Raw genomic sequence first — 18,778 nt, 5'->3', positions numbered from 1 at the left:
GTGGGTTGATGACTAGGGCGTGCATCTGTATGCCCAAAACACTTCAAGAAGTTCGTCTGGCCACTTCCCCTTTGCTCCGTCCAGTCGTTTCTTGAGTTGGCCGAGGAGGACCTTGTTTGCAGCTTCTGCTTGGCCGTTTGTTTGGGGGTGCTCGACGGAACTGGTGATGTGTGTGATTTTCAAGTTACGGTAGAATTCGCCGAGGCTTTTGTCTATGAACTGGCGGCCGTTATCAATTATGATGGTGTGAGGTATACCGTAGCGGCAGATGATGTTCTTCCAGACGAAACGCTGCACTTGGTTAGCGGTTATAGTGGCGAGGGGTTCGGTCTCGATCCACTTGGAGAAGTAATCAACTGCGACAAGTAGGAATTTCACTTGGCCTTTGCCTGGTGCGAAGGGTCCGACTATGTCCATTCCCCACTTGGAGAATGGCCATGGTAAGGACACCTGGTGGAGCTCTTCCTGGGGTATGCGCGTTACGGGACCGTGCTTTTGACATTGGACACATTTCTTAGTGTATGCGTTGCAATCTCCCTCCATTGTTGGCCAGTAGTAGCCAGCTCGTAATATCCTGGCTGCCATGGTTTTGGGGCCTGAGTGATAGCCACAAACTCCTTGGTGTATTTCTTGCATGACATACTCGTCCTGTTCACGTGTGATGCATTTGAGCAAGGGTCTGCTGAAGCCCCTTCTGAATAGTTCACCATCGACTAAAGTATAGCGCGCCGCTTTCCGAGCCCATCCTTTGTCTTCGTTTGCTGGGGTCGTTCCTTCTTCTAGGTACTTGACAAAAGGTTCCATCCAGGTGCCGGCTGTGGTAATGTTGAGGCATTGATTATTCTGTTCGATGGAGGGGATGCTTAGGGTGTGCTGCAAGAGTGACTTGTATCGTCCCTTCTTCTGAGTGCTAGCGAGCTTGGAGAGGATATCGGCTCTGGTATTGTTACATCTAGGGACATGTTCGATTCTGAAGGCCTTGAAGTGTTCGATTAGGGCGGTTACCGTGTGGTAGTATTGCGAGAGCATGGTGTCCTTGACTTGATAGTCGTCGTTGAGGTGCCCCACTGTGAGCTTGGAGTCTGTTTTGCAGATTAGCTTCCTGGCGCCGACGTCGCGCACTAGATTGAGGCCGGCTATTATAGCTTCGTATTCCGCTTGATTGTTTGAGGTTTTGAAATTGAAGTGCAGGGATTGTTCAACGAGGATGTCGCCGGGGCCTTCCAGTACTATTCCTGCGCCGGCACCTTGGGGATTTGAAGAGCCATCTACGTGCATGGTCCACCAAAGGTCTTGGGTGGGTGGTTGGTTCTGAAGGTCATTGGTGAAGTCTGCTAAGCATTGTGCTTTTATGGGTCCGTGTGGCTCATATTGGATGTTGAATTCTGACAACTCGATGGCCCACGACGATAGTCGCCCTGCCAGATCCGGTTTCTGAAGGATTTTCTGCACAGGGTGGTCAGTTCTGACGATGACTGTGTGGGATTGGAAGTATTGGCGTAACCGTCGTGCTGCAGTTACCAATGCAAGGGCTACCTTTTCTATCATCTGGTATCGTGTTTCCGTGTCCTGGAGGATTCGGCTGGTGAAATATATGGGTTACTAAGTGTTGTCTTTCTCTTGGACGAGGGCGGAGCTGAGTGCGCTCACATGCCGCTATGTACATTATGAGGGGAAGGTTGAGATCTAGTTTGGTAAGAATTGGGGGTGTGGTGAGCAGTTGTTTCAAAGTGGTGAAGTTATGCTCGCAGGTCTCATCCCAAACGAACCTGGCGGACTTCTTTAGCAGCTTGATCATTGGTGTGGTTTGATCGGCCAACTTGGGGAGAAATCGTGAGATGGCGGTTAACCTGCCCACTAGGCGTTGCACTTCCTTGACATTTGTGGGACTTCTCATGTCGATTATTGCTTGGCATTTTTCAGGGTTTGCCTCGATCCCTCGCTGCGTGAGCATAAACCCGAGGAATTTGCCACCGTCGACCCCGAAGGTACATTTCTCGGGGTTGAGTCTGATGTTATATGTGCGCAGGGCTTTAAAGACTTCGGCCAAATCTGTTGAGTGCTGCTTGGGGTTGGGGGATTTTACGATGATATCGTCAACGTAGACCTCCACCGTTCTTCCGAGGAGTGGCCGAAAGACTCTATCCATCAGGCGTTGGTACGTCGCCCCGGCGTTCTTAAGGCCAAAGGGCATGACCTTATAGAAAAGGTTGGCCTCCTCTGTGATGAAAGCAGTTTTAAGCTTGTCCTCCTCGGCCATGGGTATCAGATTGTAGCCAGAATAGGCATCAAGGAAACTAAGTACCGCATGCCCTGCAGCCCCATCGATTAGTCTGTCAATGCTGGGGAGTGGATAGGCGTCTCGCGGGCATGCTTTGTTGAGGTCTGTGTAGTCGACGCACATGCGCCACTTACCGTTAGGTTTCTTTACGAGCACCACATTTGCTAGCCAGGTTGTGTACTGGGCTTCGCCGACGAACCCAGCCTGCTTGAGTTTATTAGCTTCTTCGATTGCTACTTGCCTCCTGCTTTCGCCGAGTTTCCTCTTTTTCTGGGAGACAGGTTTGGCGTTAGGGAAGACAGACAACCTATGGGAGGCCACCTTGGGGTGCACGCCAGGGAGATCTGCTGTGGACCAAGCGAAGAGATCGACGTTCTGTCTGAGGATGTGTTCGATGTGGTGTACTTCATTTTCAGGGATGGTGGTGCCTATTTGGAGGAATTAGTTTTGCTGCTCTAGGGGGAGTTGTCGTATGTCCCCAACAGGCTCGACTCTGGCTTCAGAGGTCAATCTGGGATCTAGGTCGTCTCCCGCTAAGGTTGCTCATGCCTTGGACTGTTCGATGTTGTGGGTTACCAAGGGTGGGTGGGGGAGTTTTAGGCTTGCCATATAACATTCCCTTGCGGCGCGCTGGTCGCCGTGTATCGTGATTATATCGCCTTGCGGGGATGGGAATTTCATTGCGAGGTGTGGGGTGGACACGATGGCTCCCAAGGCATTGATGGATGGTCTTCCCAAAAGTACGTTGTAGGATGTATGGGCCTCCACGACCATGTAGCAGATGGGTATGGTCTTCGTTTGTCTACCTTCTCCAAAGGTGGTGTGGAGGTCGATGTATCCCTTGGTTGGGACCCTTTCGCCTGAGAATCCGTATATGGGTTCATCATGGGGAGTGAGGTCGGCTGGGGGTATTTGCAGCTTGTTGAAAGTTTTCCAATACAAGATATCTACGGAGCTTCCTTGGTCGATGAGTACTTTCTTGACTGCAAAGCTTTCTACTTCTATGGTTATGACCATAGGGTCGTCTTGATTGGGATCGGTGCCTTGAAAATCTGCGTCTGAAAACGTGATGGGCGGCATTCTTCTTATCGTTCTGCCGGATACAGCATGTACTGATTGGACAGCCCTTAGGTGCTTCTTTCTGGATGAGGACGACCTTCCTCCTCCGGTGAACCCTTCAGATATGGTGTTGATTGTCCCGCGCAGGGGTGGTCTATCGTCGGTTCGTCTGGGTTGCGGTTGTGTTGGCGTTCTTTGTTCTGTGTGTTGGGTTCTTGCAGGTTCTCTTCTCGGTTCCCTACGTTCAATCCGCCGGTCTGGTCGCCGCTCGACTCGCCGCTTGACTCGTCTATTATCGTTCCTCTCATACCGGAATCTGGGTGCGCATTCCCCTGTTTCTCTTATATAATGCTTGAGGTGCCCGACCCGCACAAGTTCTTCTATCTTGTCCCTTAAGGTGTCACATTCATCAGTTGTGTGGCCGTTGTTGCGATGGTAATGACAGTATTTACTTAGGTCCGCGTTAGGTGGATTTTGGTACTTTCTGGGTGGGGGGATAAGTTCGGCCTGCAGGACCTCGTCTAGTATGCGAGATCGAGGTGCATTCAAGGGGGCATAATTGGAGAACTTGGCAGGTCTCCGCTCCGTAGGACGGTTCTGTTCTCGCGGGGGGGGCTCTTTGTTAGGCCTTCTGATGTCTGTTCGGGCTAGGGGAGTCTGAGCGTTGCTTTGGTATCGCCTCATGTCTTCGACTCTGATAAACATGGCTGCTCTTTTCCTAAGTTCCTGCATGCTTAAGGGAGGGCGCATTGCTAATTCATCAGCGAAGGGTCCTGGTCGGAGAGAGGTCATCATGTACATCAATATGAGATTGGGGGTTAGGTCTTTGATTTTCATGGCGATGGCGCCGAATCTGTCGATAAAAACTCGGAGAGGTTCCCTCTCTTCCTGCCTGAGATTGAGGAGGGCAATTGTAGTGAGGTCGTGGCGGCGACTTGTGTCGAATTGGGTGGTGAAGGTGGTGGTAAGCGTGGTGAAGGAATCAATGGTGTAGGGAGGAAGACTCATGAACCACTCCAAAGCTGATCCCCTGAGTCCTACCGAAAACGACTTACACAGGACGGCGTCATCCGTAGAATACAAGCCTACCTGATTGGTGTAGATGGATATAAACTCGTCTGGGTCCGTTGTGCCGTCATATGTCACAGTGGGTGCCTTCAACTTATTTGGTAGGGGGGTCTCTGTGATCCCGTCCATGAAGGGGTGGCGGCGATTTCTCTTTGAGGCAAAGGAGCTATAGTTACCGCCTGTTGTTGGTCCGGTGGGTCTGTATTCACTTTCATCTTCAGTTGGAGGGATGTCAACTCTTGACTGGGGAGGGGGGGCTACCCTTGAGTTTGGTGGAAACTCCGCCCTTGACCGAGGTTGGCCGGGCTCCTCGGCCGCTTGGTCTTCTTCTATTTTCTGCCTAAGGCGGGAATTTTCCTCTCTCAACGCTTCCATCTCATCCGCGTTTCTTTTCTTGTATTCTGCGAATTCTTGCTGCATCCTGGCTTGGGCTTCCAGAATGCGGGAAATCTCCGATGCTGGTCCGGGGTCCCCAACTTCAACAGTCGGAACCACGGGGGGGACGTCGGCCGTTCTGCTTCTCGTGGAAACCATCTTGCTCCCTTGGGCGGTTGTTTTAGACCTGTGAAGTACTCTTCGGCCCCACGGTGGGCGCCAGATGTTCTTACGGGACCAAAGGATGTAATTCACAAATCACTTAAGGGCTTCGGATGGCTGATCTCGGTTGTTCTTCTATTGCTTCAAAGGAATTCCGGGGGCAGAGCAGGGGACCTGCAAAAGACACTCCGATGCCTAAGTCAGCACAGGTGATGTCAGAGTATCAGGATCATTTAATGCGTAATCAATGCATGGAACAGTGTGCTATTTATACTTTTTTACCTGTGGGTCCTACCTAGGATGGGCTTTCTGGCCCAACATTCCCCTTTTTGGCTATTCTTGGATCCAGTGCTTAGAAGGGAAACTGCTAGGGGGTCCTTTAGGGGCAGACGGGATTCGGTACTCGGTCATGAGGATCTCGGAGGGTGGATAGTTTCGCGTCGTTGGCCGGGAGGGTTGCGTCACATATCCGGGTTGTCTTGTGTAAGTATGCTTTGTAATGCGGGGTAGGCGGTCACCGCGGTGGTTACAGATGGCCGTGTAGTTTTGCAAGATTGTCTTCTGCGAGTATGCGGTCCGCGGTTCTTCTGAGGGCCGTGCTCTTCTGGGAGGGCGCTGGGTGAGGCGTTGGAGGGATCTTCCATAGCGGAAGGTGATGTAGGTGGCCGTCGGCCTCGCAGGATGTTTCATGAGCCAGAGGGGGCTCTGTTGAGGTAAGCGGTTGGTGGGTGATCCTGGTGCCGCGTACCCGGACTGGGACAGAAGTTGAAATTTATGACACCAAGACAAGCCAGTAAGGATCAACATAGGCTGAAGGAGAAAATAGAAAAAGAAAGAATAGAAAAAGAAGAAATATAAACTACAGAAGGAAGGGAAATTGAAGAAAAAGAAAAGGAAGCAAAGAAAAAGATTATGGAAAAGGTAAGTACAGAACAACGCGTTTAATCGAAGGCCACCCTTGTTTAGTTGCATTCGTTTACTAAAGCGACAACAATGTTGTAAGCCAAAGATTGGTGGAGAAACTGAAGTTACCAACAAGCTTTCATCCGAATCAAGGAAGGATAAAATTCAGTACAGGACAATGTGTGAAAGAATTATTGTGTGATATTACTCCCACGAACTCTTGTCATCTTCTTTTGAGATGGGCATGGCTTCATTTTAAAGCGCTCAATCTTGATGAACGTTCCCTTTATTTTAGGCATGAGGGACATGAAATGAAGTTGAAATTTATAACACCAAGACAAGCCAAGAAGGATCAACATACGTTGAAGGAGAAAATAGAAAAATAAAGAATAGAAAAAGAAGAAATATAAACTGCAGAACGAAGGGAAATTGAAGAAAAAGAAAAGGAAGTAAAGAAAAAGATTATGGAAAAGGTAGTAAAGAACAAGGTGTTTAATCGAAGGCCACCCATGTTCAGTTGCATTCGTTTACGAAAGCGACAACATTGTTGTAAGCCAAAGATTGGTGGAGAAACTCAAGTTACCAACAAGCTTTCATCCAAATCAAGCAAGGATCAAATTCAGTACATGACAATGTGTGAAAGAAGTACTATGTGATATTGCTCCCACGAACTCTTGTCATCTTCTTTTGAGATGGGCATGGCTTCATTTTAAAGCGCTCAATCTTGATGACGTTCCCTTTATTTTAGGCATGAGGGACATGAAATGAAGTTGAAATTTATGACACCAAGACAAGCCAGTAAGGATCAACATAGGCTGAAGGAGAAAAAAGAAAAAGAAAGAATAGAAAAAGAAGAAATATAAACTGCAGAAGGAAGGGAAATTGAAGAAAAAGAAAAGGAAGGAAAGATAAAGATGATGGAAAAGGTAGTAGAGAACAAGGTGTTTAATAGAAGGCCACCCATGTTCAGTTGTATTCGTTTACGAAAGCGACAACAATGTTGTAAGCAAAAGATTGGTGGAGAAATTCAATTACCAACAAGCTTTCATCCGAATCAAGCAACGATAAAATTCAGTACAAGACAATGTGTGAAAGAAGTATTGTGTGATATTGCTCCCACGAACTCTTGTCATCTTCTTTTGAGATGGGCATGGCTTCATTTTAAAACGGTCAATCTTGATGAACCTTCCCTTTATTTGAGGCATGAGGGACATGAAATGAAGTTGAAATTTATGACACCAAGACAAGCCAAGAAGGATCAACATACGTTGAAGGAGAAAATAGAAAAATAAAGAATAGAAAAAGAAGAAATATAAACTGCAAAAGGAAGGGAAATTGAAGAAAAAGAAAAGGAAGTAAAGAAAAAGATTATGGAAAAGGTAGTAAAGAACAAGGTATTTAATCGAAGGCCACCCATGTTCAGTTGCATTCGTTTACGAAAGCGACAACATTGTTGTAAGCCAAAGATTGGTGGAGAAACTCAAGTTACCAACAAGCTTTCATCCAAATCAAGCAAGGATCAAATTCAGTACATGACAATGTGTGAAAGAAGTACTATGTGATATTGCTCCCACGAACTCTTGTCATCTTCTTTTGAGATGGGCATGGCTTCATTTTAAAGCGCTCAATCTTGATGACGTTCCCTTTATTTTAGGCATGAGGGACATGAAATGAAGTTGAAATTTATGACACCAAGACAAGCCAGTAAGGATCAACATAGGCTGAAGGAGAAAATAGAAAAAGAAAGAATAGAAAAAGAAGAAATATAAACTGCAGAAGGAAGGGAAATTGAAGAAAAAGAAAAGGAAGGAAAGATAAAGATGATGGAAAAGGTAGTAGAGAACAAGGTGTTTAATCGAAGGCCACCCATGTTCAGTTGCATTCGTTTACGAAAGCGACAACAATGTTGTAAGCCAAAGATTGGTGGAGAAACTCAAGTTATCAACAAGCTTTCATCCGAATCAAGCAAGGATAAAATTCAGTACAGGACAATGTGTGAAAGAATTATTGTGTGATATTACTCCCACGAACTGTTGTCATCTTCTTTTGAGATGGGCATGGCTTCATTTTAAAGCGCTCAATCTTGATGACGTTCCCTTTATTTTAGGCATAAGGGACATGAAATTAAGTTGAAATTTATGACACCAAGACAAGCCAAGAAGGATCAACATACGTTGAAGGAGAAAATAGAAAAAGAAAGAATAGAAAAAGAAGAAATATAAAGCGCAGAAGGAAGGGAAATTGAAGAAAAAGAAAAGGAAGGAAAGATAAAGATGATGGAAAAGGTAGTAGAGAACAAGGTGTTTAATCAAAGGCCACCCATGTTCAGTTGCATTCGTTTACGAAAGCGACAACAATGTTGTAAGCCAAAGATTGGTGGAGAAATCAAGTTATCAACAAGCTTTCATCCGAATCAAGCAAGGATAAAATTCAGTACAGGACAATGTGTGAAAGAATTATTGTGTGATATTACTCCCACGAACTCTTGTCATCTTCTTTTGAGATGGGCATGGCTTCATTTTAAAGCGCTCAATCTTGATGAACGTTCCATTTATTTCAAGCATGAGGGACATGAAATGAAGTTGAAATTTATGACACCAAGACAAGCCAGTAAGGATCAACATAGGCTGAAGGAGAAAATAGAAAAAGAAAGAATAGAAAAAGAAGAAATATAAACTGCAGAAGGAAGGGAAATTGAAGAAAAAGAAAAGGAAGTAAAGATAAAGATGATGGAAAAGGAAGTAGAGAAACAAGGTGTTTAATCGAAGGCCACCCATGTTCAGTAGCATTCGTTTACGAAAGCGACAACAATGTTGTAAGCGAAAGATTGGTGGAGAAACTCCAGTTACAAACAAGCTTTCATTCGAATCAAGCAAGGATCAAATTCAGTACAGGACAATGTGTGAAAGAGGTATTGTGTGATAATACTGCCACGAACTCTTGTCATCTTCTTTTGAGATGGGCATGGCTTCATTTTAAAACGGTCAATCTTGATGAACGTTCCCTTTATTTGAGGCATGAGAGACATGAAATGAAGTTGAAATTTATGACACCAAGACAAGCCAAGAAGGATCAACATACGTTGAAGGAGAAAATAGAAAAAGAAAGAATAGAAAAAAAAGAAATATAAACTGCATAAGGAAGGGAAATTGAAGAAAAAGAAAAGGAAGTAAAAAAGGTGATGGAAAAGGAAGTAGAGAAACCAGGTGTTTAATCGAAGGCCACCCATATTCAGTTGCATTCATTTACGAAAGCGACAACAATGTTGTAAGCCAAAGATTGGTGGAGAAACTCCAGTTACCAACAAGCTTTCATCCGAATCAAGCAAGGATCAAATTCAGTACAGGACAATGTGTGAAAGAGGTATTGTGTGATAATACTGCCACGAACTCTTGTCATCTTTTGAGATGGGCATGGCTTCATTTTAAAGCGCTCAATCTTGATGAACGTTCCCTTTATTTGAGGCATGAGGGACATGAAATGAAGTTGAAATTTATGACACAAAGACAAGCCAAGAAGGATCAACATTCGTTGAAGGAGAAAATAGAAAAAGAAAGAATAGAAAAAGAAGAAATATAAACTGCAGATGGAAGGGAAATTGAAGAAAAAGAAAAGGAAATAAAGAAAAACATTATGGAAAAGGTAATAGAGAACAAGGTGTTTAATCGAAGGCCACCCATGTTCAGTTGCATTCGTTTACGAAAGCGACAACAATGTGGTAAGCCAAAGATTGGTGGAGAAACTCAAGTTACCAACAAGCTTTCATCCAAATCAAGCAAAGATCAAATCCAATACATGACAATGTGTGAAAGAAGTATTATGTGATATTACTCCTACGAACTCTTGTCATCTTCTTTTAAGATGGGCATGGCTTCATTTTAAAGCGCTCAATCTTGATGAACATTCCGTTTATTTGAGGCATGAGGGACATGAAATGAAGTTGAAATTTATGACACCAAGTGATGAATATCACCTAAAGGGCTTTTCAGCTTAGGCCAATGACTTTGCCCATTTCTTTTAATTTTTTTTAAATAACTGTTTTGGGCCTTATATCTTATTGGGCCATTCTTTTTTGTGGCTAGGAATATGCGTGGACCAGGATTTTCTATCATTTGCCAACATGTTAGGCCGAGAAGCTAAATTCTGTCACATTACCAATTTGATGCACATCATAAAGTGTGAATGACTGAAGTTGGGCCTAATGAGGAGTGCATCACAAAATGCGCATCACAAGCAATTGGGATTCATCTTCAATCAGCCCAATTCATTATATAGCGGCATGGACAACGTTTCTTTCTACATCACCCTGACAGGTTTCTATGCTTGGGCCGAGAATGTTCCTTTAAGCCTGTGGCACGCGTTCCAAACGAACCAAGTGGCAACATTGTTGCAAGCACCCGTGAATCATTTTTTTTTTCAACATTCTGATCATATAACACCATCACGTCTTTATTGGGCTGAGACTCACCGCATCATCCAACAGCCCAAACTGAAGACAGCTCCACGCCACTACTCCAAGCCCTTTTGGTTTTCGTTTCTTTGCTGAAACAACACCCACTTTCAGTTTCATCATCACGCGTGGTTACTATGCTAGGGTTAGTAAAAGAGGGCCGGCCCCTTTCTCAAGGGTTTCTTTCACAAGCCTTGCCATCACGCGAGCACAGCTCCTGCTTCACGCGTTCTATCGTAGCTGTTAGGTTTTTTTCTTTCATGTTTTCCATCCTTAGATGTTAGGGTTCTGTTTAGGCTGCCACCGTTCTCACCATTAGGAGGTTGTTAGACAGACTTCATCTTCTTCTGTTTGTTTTCTCACGGTTGCCATTGATTCTATAAAAGGGCAAACCAAGTCTTTGTAAAGGAGTTTTGAGGAATGAGAGAGATTTTAATCCCCTTTTATCTTAGCTCACCTTCACCGAGACTAAACCCTAGAGTGACCTTGCCGGTGAGATTCCGAACACCATAATCACCTTCCGTTGCCTGTTTGGTGGATTTCCACCGAACAAATCCTTGTTTCACGGCCTTGCATCGTGATTCCGACAACAGATCCATCTTCGCGCGTCCATCACCAAGACAAGCCAGTAAGGATCAACATAGGCGGAAGGAGAAAATAGAAAAAGAAAGAATAGAAAAAGAAGAAATATAAACTGCAGAAGGAAGGAATATTGAAGAAAAAGAAAAGGAAGTAAAGATAAAGATGATGGCAAAGGAAGTAGAGAAACAAGGTGTTTAAACGAAGTCCACCCATGTTCAGTTGCATTCGTTTACGAAAGCGACAACAATGTTGTAAGCCAAAGATTGGTGGAGAAACTCCAGTTACCAACAAGCTTTCGTTCGAATCAAGCAAGGGTCAAATTCAGTACAAGACAATGTGTGAAAGAATTATTGTCTGATATTACTCCCACGAACTCTTGTCATCTTCTTTTGAGATGGGCATGGTTTCATTTTAAAGCGCTCAATGTTGATGAACGTTCCCTTTATTTGAGGCATGAGGGACATGAAATGAAGTTGAAATTTATGACACCAAGACAAGCCAATAAGGATCAACATATGTTGAAGGAGAAAATAGAAAAAGAAAGAATAGCAAAAGAAGAAATATAAACTGCAGAAGGAAGGGAACTTGAAGAAAAAGAAAAGGAAGTAAAGAAAAAGATTATGGAAATGGTAGTAGAGAACAACACGTTTAATCGAAGGTCACCCATGTTCAGTCGCATTCGTTTACGAAAGCGACAACAATGTTGTAAGCCAAAGATTGGTGGAGAAACTCAAGTTACCAACAAGCTTTCATCCGAATCAAGCAAGGATAAAATTCAGTACAGGACAATGTGTGAAAGATGTATTGTGTGATATTACTCCAACGAACTCTTGTCATCTTCTTTGCAGATGGGCATGGCTTCATTTTAAAGCGCTCAATCTTGATGAACGTTCCCTTTATTTGAGGGATGAGGGACATGAAATGAAATTGAAATTTATGACACCAAGACAAGCCAATAAGGATCAACATAGGCTGAAGGAGAAAATAGAAAAAGAAGAAATAAAAATAGCAGAAGGAAGGGAAATTGAAGAAAAAGAAAAGGAAGTAAAGATAAAGATGATGGAAAAGGAAGTAGAGAAACAAGGTGTTTAATCGAAAGCCACCCATGTTTAGTTGCATTCGTTTACGAAAGCGACAACAATGTTGTAAGCCAAAGATTGGTGGAGAAACTCCAGTTACCAACAAGTTTTCATCCGAATCAAGCAAGGATAAAATTCAGTACAGGATAATGTGTGAAAGAAGTATTGTGTGATATTACTCCCACGAACTCTTGTCATCTTCTTTTGAGATGAGCATGGCTTCATTTTAAAGCGCTCAATCTTGATGAACGTTCCCTTTATTTGAGGCATGAGGGACATGAAATGAAATTGAAATTTATGACACCAAGACAAGCCAATAAGGATCAACATAGGCTGAAGGAGAAAATAGAAAAAGAAGAAATAAAAACTGCAGAAGGAAGGGAAATTGAAGAAAAAGAAAAGGAAGTAAAGATAAAGATGATGGAAAAGGAAGTAGAGAAACAAGGTGTTTAATCGAAGGCCACCCATGTTCAGTTGCATTCGTTTACGAAAGCGACAACAATGTTGTAAGCCAAAGATTGGTGGAGAAACTCCAGTTACCAACAAGTTTTCATCCGAATCAAGCAAGGATAAAATTCAGTACAGGACAATGTGTGAAAGAAGTATTGTGTGATATTACTCCTACGAACTCTTGTCATCTTCTTTTGAGATGGGCATGGCTTCATTTTAAAGCGCTCAATCTTGATGAACCGTCCCTTTATTTGAGGCATGAGGGACATGAAATGAAATTGAAATTTATGACACCAAGACAAGCCAATAAGGATCAACATAGGATGAAGGAGAAAATAGAAAAAGAAAGAATAGAAAAAGAAGAAATAAAAACTGCAGAAGGAAGGAAAATTGAAGAAAAAGAAAAGGAAGTAAAGATAAAGACGATGGAAAAGGAAGTAGAGAAACAAGGTGTTTAATCGAAGGTCACCCATGTTCAATTGCATTCGTTTACGAAAGCGACAACAATGTTGTAAGCCAAAGATTGGTGGAGAAACTCCAGTTAGCAACAAGCTTTCATCCGAGTCAAGCAAGGATAAAATTCAGTACAGGACAATGTGTGAAAGAAGTATTGTGTGATATTACTCCCGCGAACTCTTGTCATCTTCTTTGCAGATGGGCATGGCTTCATTTTAAAGCGCTCAATCTTGATGAACGTTCCTTTTATTTTAGGCATGAGGGACGTGAAATGATGTTGAAATTTATGACACCAAGACAAGCAAGTAAGGATCAACATAGGCTGAAGGAGAAAATAGAAAAGGAAGAAGTAAAAATAGCAGAAGGAAGGGAAATTGAAGAAAAAGAGAAGGAAGTAAAGATTAATATGATGGAAAAGGAAGTAGAGAAAGAAGGTGTTTAATCGAAGGCCACCCATGTTCAGTTGCATTCGTTTACGAAAGCGACAACAATGTTGTAAGCCAAAGATTGGTGGAGAAACTCCAGTTATCAACAAGCTTTCATCCGAGTCAAGCAAAGATAAAATTCAGTACAGGACAATGTGTGAAAGAAGTATTGTGTGATATTACTCCCGCGAACTCTTGTCATCTTCTTTGCAGATGGGCATGGCTTCATTTTAAAGCGCTCAATCTTGATGAACGTTCCCTTTATTTGAGGCATGAGGGACATGAAATGAAATTGAAATTGATGACACCAAGACAAGCCAATAAGGATCAACATAGGCTGAAGGAGAAAATAGAAAAAGAAGAAATAAAAATTGCAGAAGGAAGGGAAATTGAAGAAAAAGAAAAGGAAGTAAAGATAAAGATGATGGAAAAGGAAGTAGAGAAACAAGGTGTTTAATCGAAAGCCACCCATGTTTAGTTGCATTCGTTTACGAAAGCGACAACAATGTTGTAAGCCAAAGATTGGTGGAGAAACTCCAGTTACCAACAAGTTTTCATCCGAATCAAGCAAGGATAAAATTCAGTACAGGATAATGTGTGAAAGAAGTATTGTGTGATATTACTCCCACGAACTCTTGTCATCTTCTTTTGAGATGAGCATGGCTTCATTTTAAAGCGCTCAATCTTGATGAACGTTCCCTTTATTTGAGGCATGAGGGACATGAAATGAAATTGAAATTTATGACACCAAGACAAGCCAATAAGGATCAACATAGGCTGAAGGAGAAAATAGAAAAAGAAGAAATAAAAATTGCAGAAGGAAGGGAAATTGAAGAAAAAGAAAAGGAAGTAAAGATAAAGATGATGGAAAAGGAAGTAGAGAAACAAGGTGTTTAATCGAAGGCCACCCATGTTCAGTTGCATTCGTTTACGAAAGCGACAACAATGTTGTAAGCCAAAGATTGGTGGAGAAACTCCAGTTAGCAACAAGCTTTCATCCGAGTCAAGCAAGGATAAAATTCAGTACAGGACAATGTGTGAAAGAAGTATTGTGTGATATTACTCCCGCGAACTCTTGTCATCTTCTTTGCAGATGGGCATGGCTTCATTTTAAAGCGCTCAATCTTGATGAACGTTCCCTTTATTTGAGGCATGAGGGACATGAAATGAAATTGAAATTTATGACACCAAGACAAGCCAATAAGGATCAACATAGGCTGAAGGAGAAAATAGAAAAAGAAGAAATAAAAATAGCAGAAGGAAGGGAAATTGAAGAAAAAGAAAAGGAAGTAAAGATAAAGATGATGGAAAAGGAAGTAGAGAAACAAGGTGTTTAATCGAAGGCCACCCATGTTCAGTTGCATTCGTTTACGAAAGCGACAACAATGTTGTAAGCCAAAGATTGGTGGAGAAACTCCAGTTACCAACAAGTTTTCATCCGAATCAAGCAAGGATAAAATTCAGTACAGGACAATGTGTGAAAGAAGTATTGTGTGATATTACTCCCACGAACTCTTGTCATCTTCTTTTGAGATGAGCATGGCTTCATTTTAAAGCGCTCAATCTTGATGAACGTTCCCTTTATTTGAGGCATGAGGGACATGAAATGAAATTGAAATTTATGACACCAAGACAAGCCAATAAGGATCAACATAGGCTGAAGGAGAAAATAGAAAAAGAAGAAATAAAAATAGCAGAAGGAAGGGAAATTGAAGAAAAAGAAAAGGAAGTAAAGATAAAGATGATGGAAAAGGAAGTAGAGAAACAAGGTGTTTAATCGAAGGCCACCCATGTTCAGTTGCATTCGTTTACGAAAGCGACAACAATGTTGTAAGCCAAAGATTGGTGGAGAAACTCCAGTTACCAACAAGTTTTCATCCGAATCAAGCAAGGATAAAATTCAGTACAGGACAATGTGTGAAAGAAGTATTGTGTGATATTACTCCTACGAACTCTTGTCATCTTCTTTTGAGATGGGCATGGCTTCATTTTAAAGCGCTCAATCTTGATGAACCGTCCCTTTATTTGAGGCATGAGGGACATGAAATGAAATTGAAATTTATGACACCAAGACAAGCCAATAAGGATCAACATAGGATGAAGGAGAACATAGAAAAAGAAAGAATAGAAAAAGAAGAAATAAAAACTGCAGAAGGAAGGGAAATTGAAGAAGAAGAAAAGGAAGTAAAGATAAAGACGATGGAAAAGGAAGTAGAGAAACAAGGTGTTTAATCGAAGGTCACCCATGTTCAATTGCATTCGTTTACGAAAGCGACAACAATGTTGTAAGCCAAAGATTGGTGGAGAAACTCCAGTTAGCAACAAGCTTTCATCCGAGTCAAGCAAGGATAAAATTCAGTACAGGACAATGTGTGAAAGAGGTATTGTGTGATATTACTCCCGCGAACTCTTGTCATCTTCTTTGCAGATGGGCATGGCTTCATTTTAAAGCGCTCAATCTTGATGAACGTTCCCTTTATTTGAGGCATGAGGGACATGAAATGAAATTGAAATTTATGACACCAAGACAAGCCAATAAGGATCAACATAGGCTGAAGGAGAAAATAGAAAAAGAAGAAATAAAAATAGCAGAAGGAAGGGAAATTGAAGAAAAAGAAAAGGAAGTAAAGATAAAGATGATGGAAAAGGAAGTAGAGAAACAAGGTGTTTAATCGCAGGCCACCCATGTTCAGTTGCATTCGTTTACGAAAGCGACAACAATGTTGTAAGCCAAAGATTGGTGGAGAAACTCCAGTTACCAACAAGTTTTCATCCGAATCAAGCAAGGATAAAATTCAGTACAGGACAATGTGTGAAAGAAGTATTGTGTGATATTACTCCCACGAACTCTTGTCATCTTCTTTTGAGATGAGCATGGCTTCATTTTAAAGCGCTCAATCTTGATGAACGTTCCCTTTATTTGAGGCATGAGGGACATGAAATGAAATTGAAATTTATGACACCAAGACAAGCCAATAAGGATCAACATAGGCTGAAGGAGAAAATAGAAAAAGAAGAAATAAAAATAGCAGAAGGAAGGGAAATTGAAGAAAAAGAAAAGGAAGTAAAGATAAAGATGATGGAAAAGGAAGTAGAGAAACAAGGTGTTTAATCGAAGGCCACCCATGTTCAGTTGCATTCGTTTACGAAAGCGACAACAATGTTGTAAGCCAAAGATTGGTGGAGAAACTCCAGTTACCAACAAGTTTTCATCCGAATCAAGCAAGGATAAAATTCAGTACAGGACAATGTGTGAAAGAAGTATTGTGTGATATTACTCCCACGAACTCTTGTCATCTTCTTTTGAGATGGGCATGGCTTCATTTTAAAGCGCTCAATCTTGATGAACCGTCCCTTTATTTGAGGCATGAGGGACATGAAATGAAATTGAAATTTATGACACCAAGACAAGCCAATAAGGATCAACATAAGATGAAGGAGAAAATAGAAAAAGAAAGAATAGAAAAAGAAGAAATAAAAACTGCAGAAGGAAGGGAAATTGAAGAAAAAGAAAAGAAAGTAAAGATAAAGACGATGGAAAAGGAAGTAGAGAAACAAGGTGTTTAATCGAAGGTCACCCATGTTCAATTGCATTCATTTACGAAAGCGACAACAATGTTGTAAGCCAAAGATTGGTGGAGAAACTCCAGTTAGCAACAAGCTTTCATCCGAGTCAAGCAAGGATAAAATTCAGTACAGGACAATGTGTGAAAGAAGTATTGTGTGATATTACTCCCGCGAACTCTTGTCATCTTCTTTGCAGATGGGCATGGCTTCATTTTAAAGCGCTCAATCTTGATGAACGTTCCCTTTATTTGAGGCATGAGGGACATGAAATGAAGTTGAAATTTATGACGCCAAGACAAGCCAATAAGGATCAACATAGGCTGAAGGAGAAAATAGAAAAAGAAGAAATAAAAATAGCAGAAGGAAGGGAAATTGAAGAAAAAGAAAAGGAAGTAAAGATAAAGATGATGGAAAAGGAAGTAGAGAAACAAGGTGTTTAATCGAAGGTCACCCATGTTCAGTTGTATTCGTTTACGAAAGCGACAACAATGTTGTAAGCCAAAGATTGGTGGAGAAACTCCAGTTACCAACAAGTTTTCATCCGAATCAAGCAAGGATAAAATTCAGTACAGGACAATGTGTGAAAGAAGTATTGTGTGATATTACTCCCACGAACTCTTGTCATCTTCTTTTGAGATGGGCATGGCTTCATTTTAAAGCGCTCAATCTTGATGAACCGTCCCTTTATTTGAGGCATGAGGGACATGAAATGAAATTGAAATTTATGACACCAAGACAAGCCAATAAGGATCAACATAGGATGAAGGAGAAAATAGAAAAAGAAAGAATAGAAAAAGAAGAAATAAAAACTGCAGAAGGAAGGGAAATTGAAGAAAAAGAAAAGGAAGTAAAGATAAAGACGATGGAAAAGGAAGTAGAGAAACAAGGTGTTTAATCGAAGGTCACCCATGTTCAATTGCATTCGTTTACGAAAGCGACAACAATGTTGTAAGCCAAAGATTGGTGGAGAAACTCCAGTTAGCAACAAGCTTTCATCCGAGTCAAGCAAGGATAAAATTCAGTACAGGACAATGTGTGAAAGAAGTATTGTGTGATATTACTCCCGCGAACTCTTGTCATCTTCTTTGCAGATGGGCATGGCTTCATTTTAAAGCGCTCAATCTTGATGAACGTTCCCTTTATTTGAGGCATGAGGGACATGAAATGAAGTTGAAATTTATGACGCCAAGACAAGCCAATAAGGATCAACATAGGCTGAAGGAGAAAATAGAAAAAGAAGAAATAAAAATAGCAGAAGGAAGGGAAATTGAAGAAAAAGAAAAGGAAGTAAAGATAAAGATGATGGAAAAGGAAGTAGAGAAACAAGGTGTTTAATCGAAGGTCACCCATGTTCAGTTGTATTCGTTTACGAAAGCGACAACAATGTTGTAAGCCAAAGATTGGTGGAGAAACTCCAGTTACCAACAAGTTTTCATCCGAATCAAGCAAGGATAAAATTCAGTACAGGACAATGTGTGAAAGAAGTATTGTGTGATATTACTCCCACGAACTCTTGTCATCTTCTTTTGAGATGGGCATGGCTTCATTTTAAAGCGCTCAATCTTGATGAACCGTCCCTTTATTTGAGGCATGAGGGACATGAAATGAAATTGAAATTTATGACACCAAGACAAGCCAATAAGGATCAACATAGGATGAAGGAGAAAATAGAAAAAGAAAGAATAGAAAAAGAAGAAATAAAAACTGCAGAAGGAAGGGAAATTGAAGAAAAAGAAAAGGAAGTAAAGATAAAGACGATGGAAAAGGAAGTAGAGAAACAAGGTGTTTAATCGAAGGTCACCCATGTTCAGTTGTATTCGTTTACGAAAGCGACAACAATGTTGTAAGCCAAAGATTGGTGGAGAAACTCCAGTTACCAACAAGTTTTCATCCGAATCAAGCAAGGATAAAATTCAGTACA

The 18,778-nt window shown here is 41.7% G+C and overlaps 1 protein-coding gene across 1 annotated transcript; it reads right to left on the bottom strand.

Annotated features, from left to right (window-relative positions):
- Window positions 1–12: 12 nt before the first annotated feature.
- LOC114171404 (uncharacterized) lies at window positions 13–4,942 on the bottom strand. Its single transcript, XM_028056452.2, has 3 exons — window positions 2,858–4,942; window positions 1,665–2,656; window positions 13–1,582 (listed from the first exon to the last, which is right to left on the bottom strand). The coding sequence occupies exons 1-3, from the start codon at window positions 4,940–4,942 to the stop codon at window positions 13–15; spliced, it is 4,647 nt and encodes a 1,548-aa protein (XP_027912253.2).
- Between the last annotated feature and the right edge of the window lie 13,836 nt (window positions 4,943–18,778).

This window comes from Vigna unguiculata, chromosome 6 (assembly GCF_037176805.1).
Source record: "Vigna unguiculata cultivar grain cowpea cultivar isolate G323 ecotype 2 chromosome 6, ASM3717680v1, whole genome shotgun sequence".
Classification (NCBI taxonomy): Eukaryota; Viridiplantae; Streptophyta; class Magnoliopsida; order Fabales; family Fabaceae; genus Vigna; species Vigna unguiculata.
Note: the sequence above shows the minus strand (reverse complement) of the source record. Positions and strands in the feature narration are given on the sequence as shown.

What these genes read in the sequence shown, in the direction of transcription:
- LOC114171404 (XM_028056452.2), bottom strand. Translation starts at nt 4,942, where the DNA reads ATGGTTTCCACGAGAAGCAGAACGGCCGACGTCCCCCCCGTGGTTCCG. An exon ending in AACTCCCCCACCCACCCTTG is followed by an intron (nt 2,657 to 2,857) that starts GTAACCCACAAC and finishes ATCCTCAGACAG; the next exon opens with AACGTCGATCTCTTCGCTTG. An exon ending in CTCAACCTTCCCCTCATAAT is followed by an intron (nt 1,583 to 1,664) that starts GTACATAGCGGC and finishes ATATTTCACCAG; the next exon opens with CCGAATCCTCCAGGACACGG.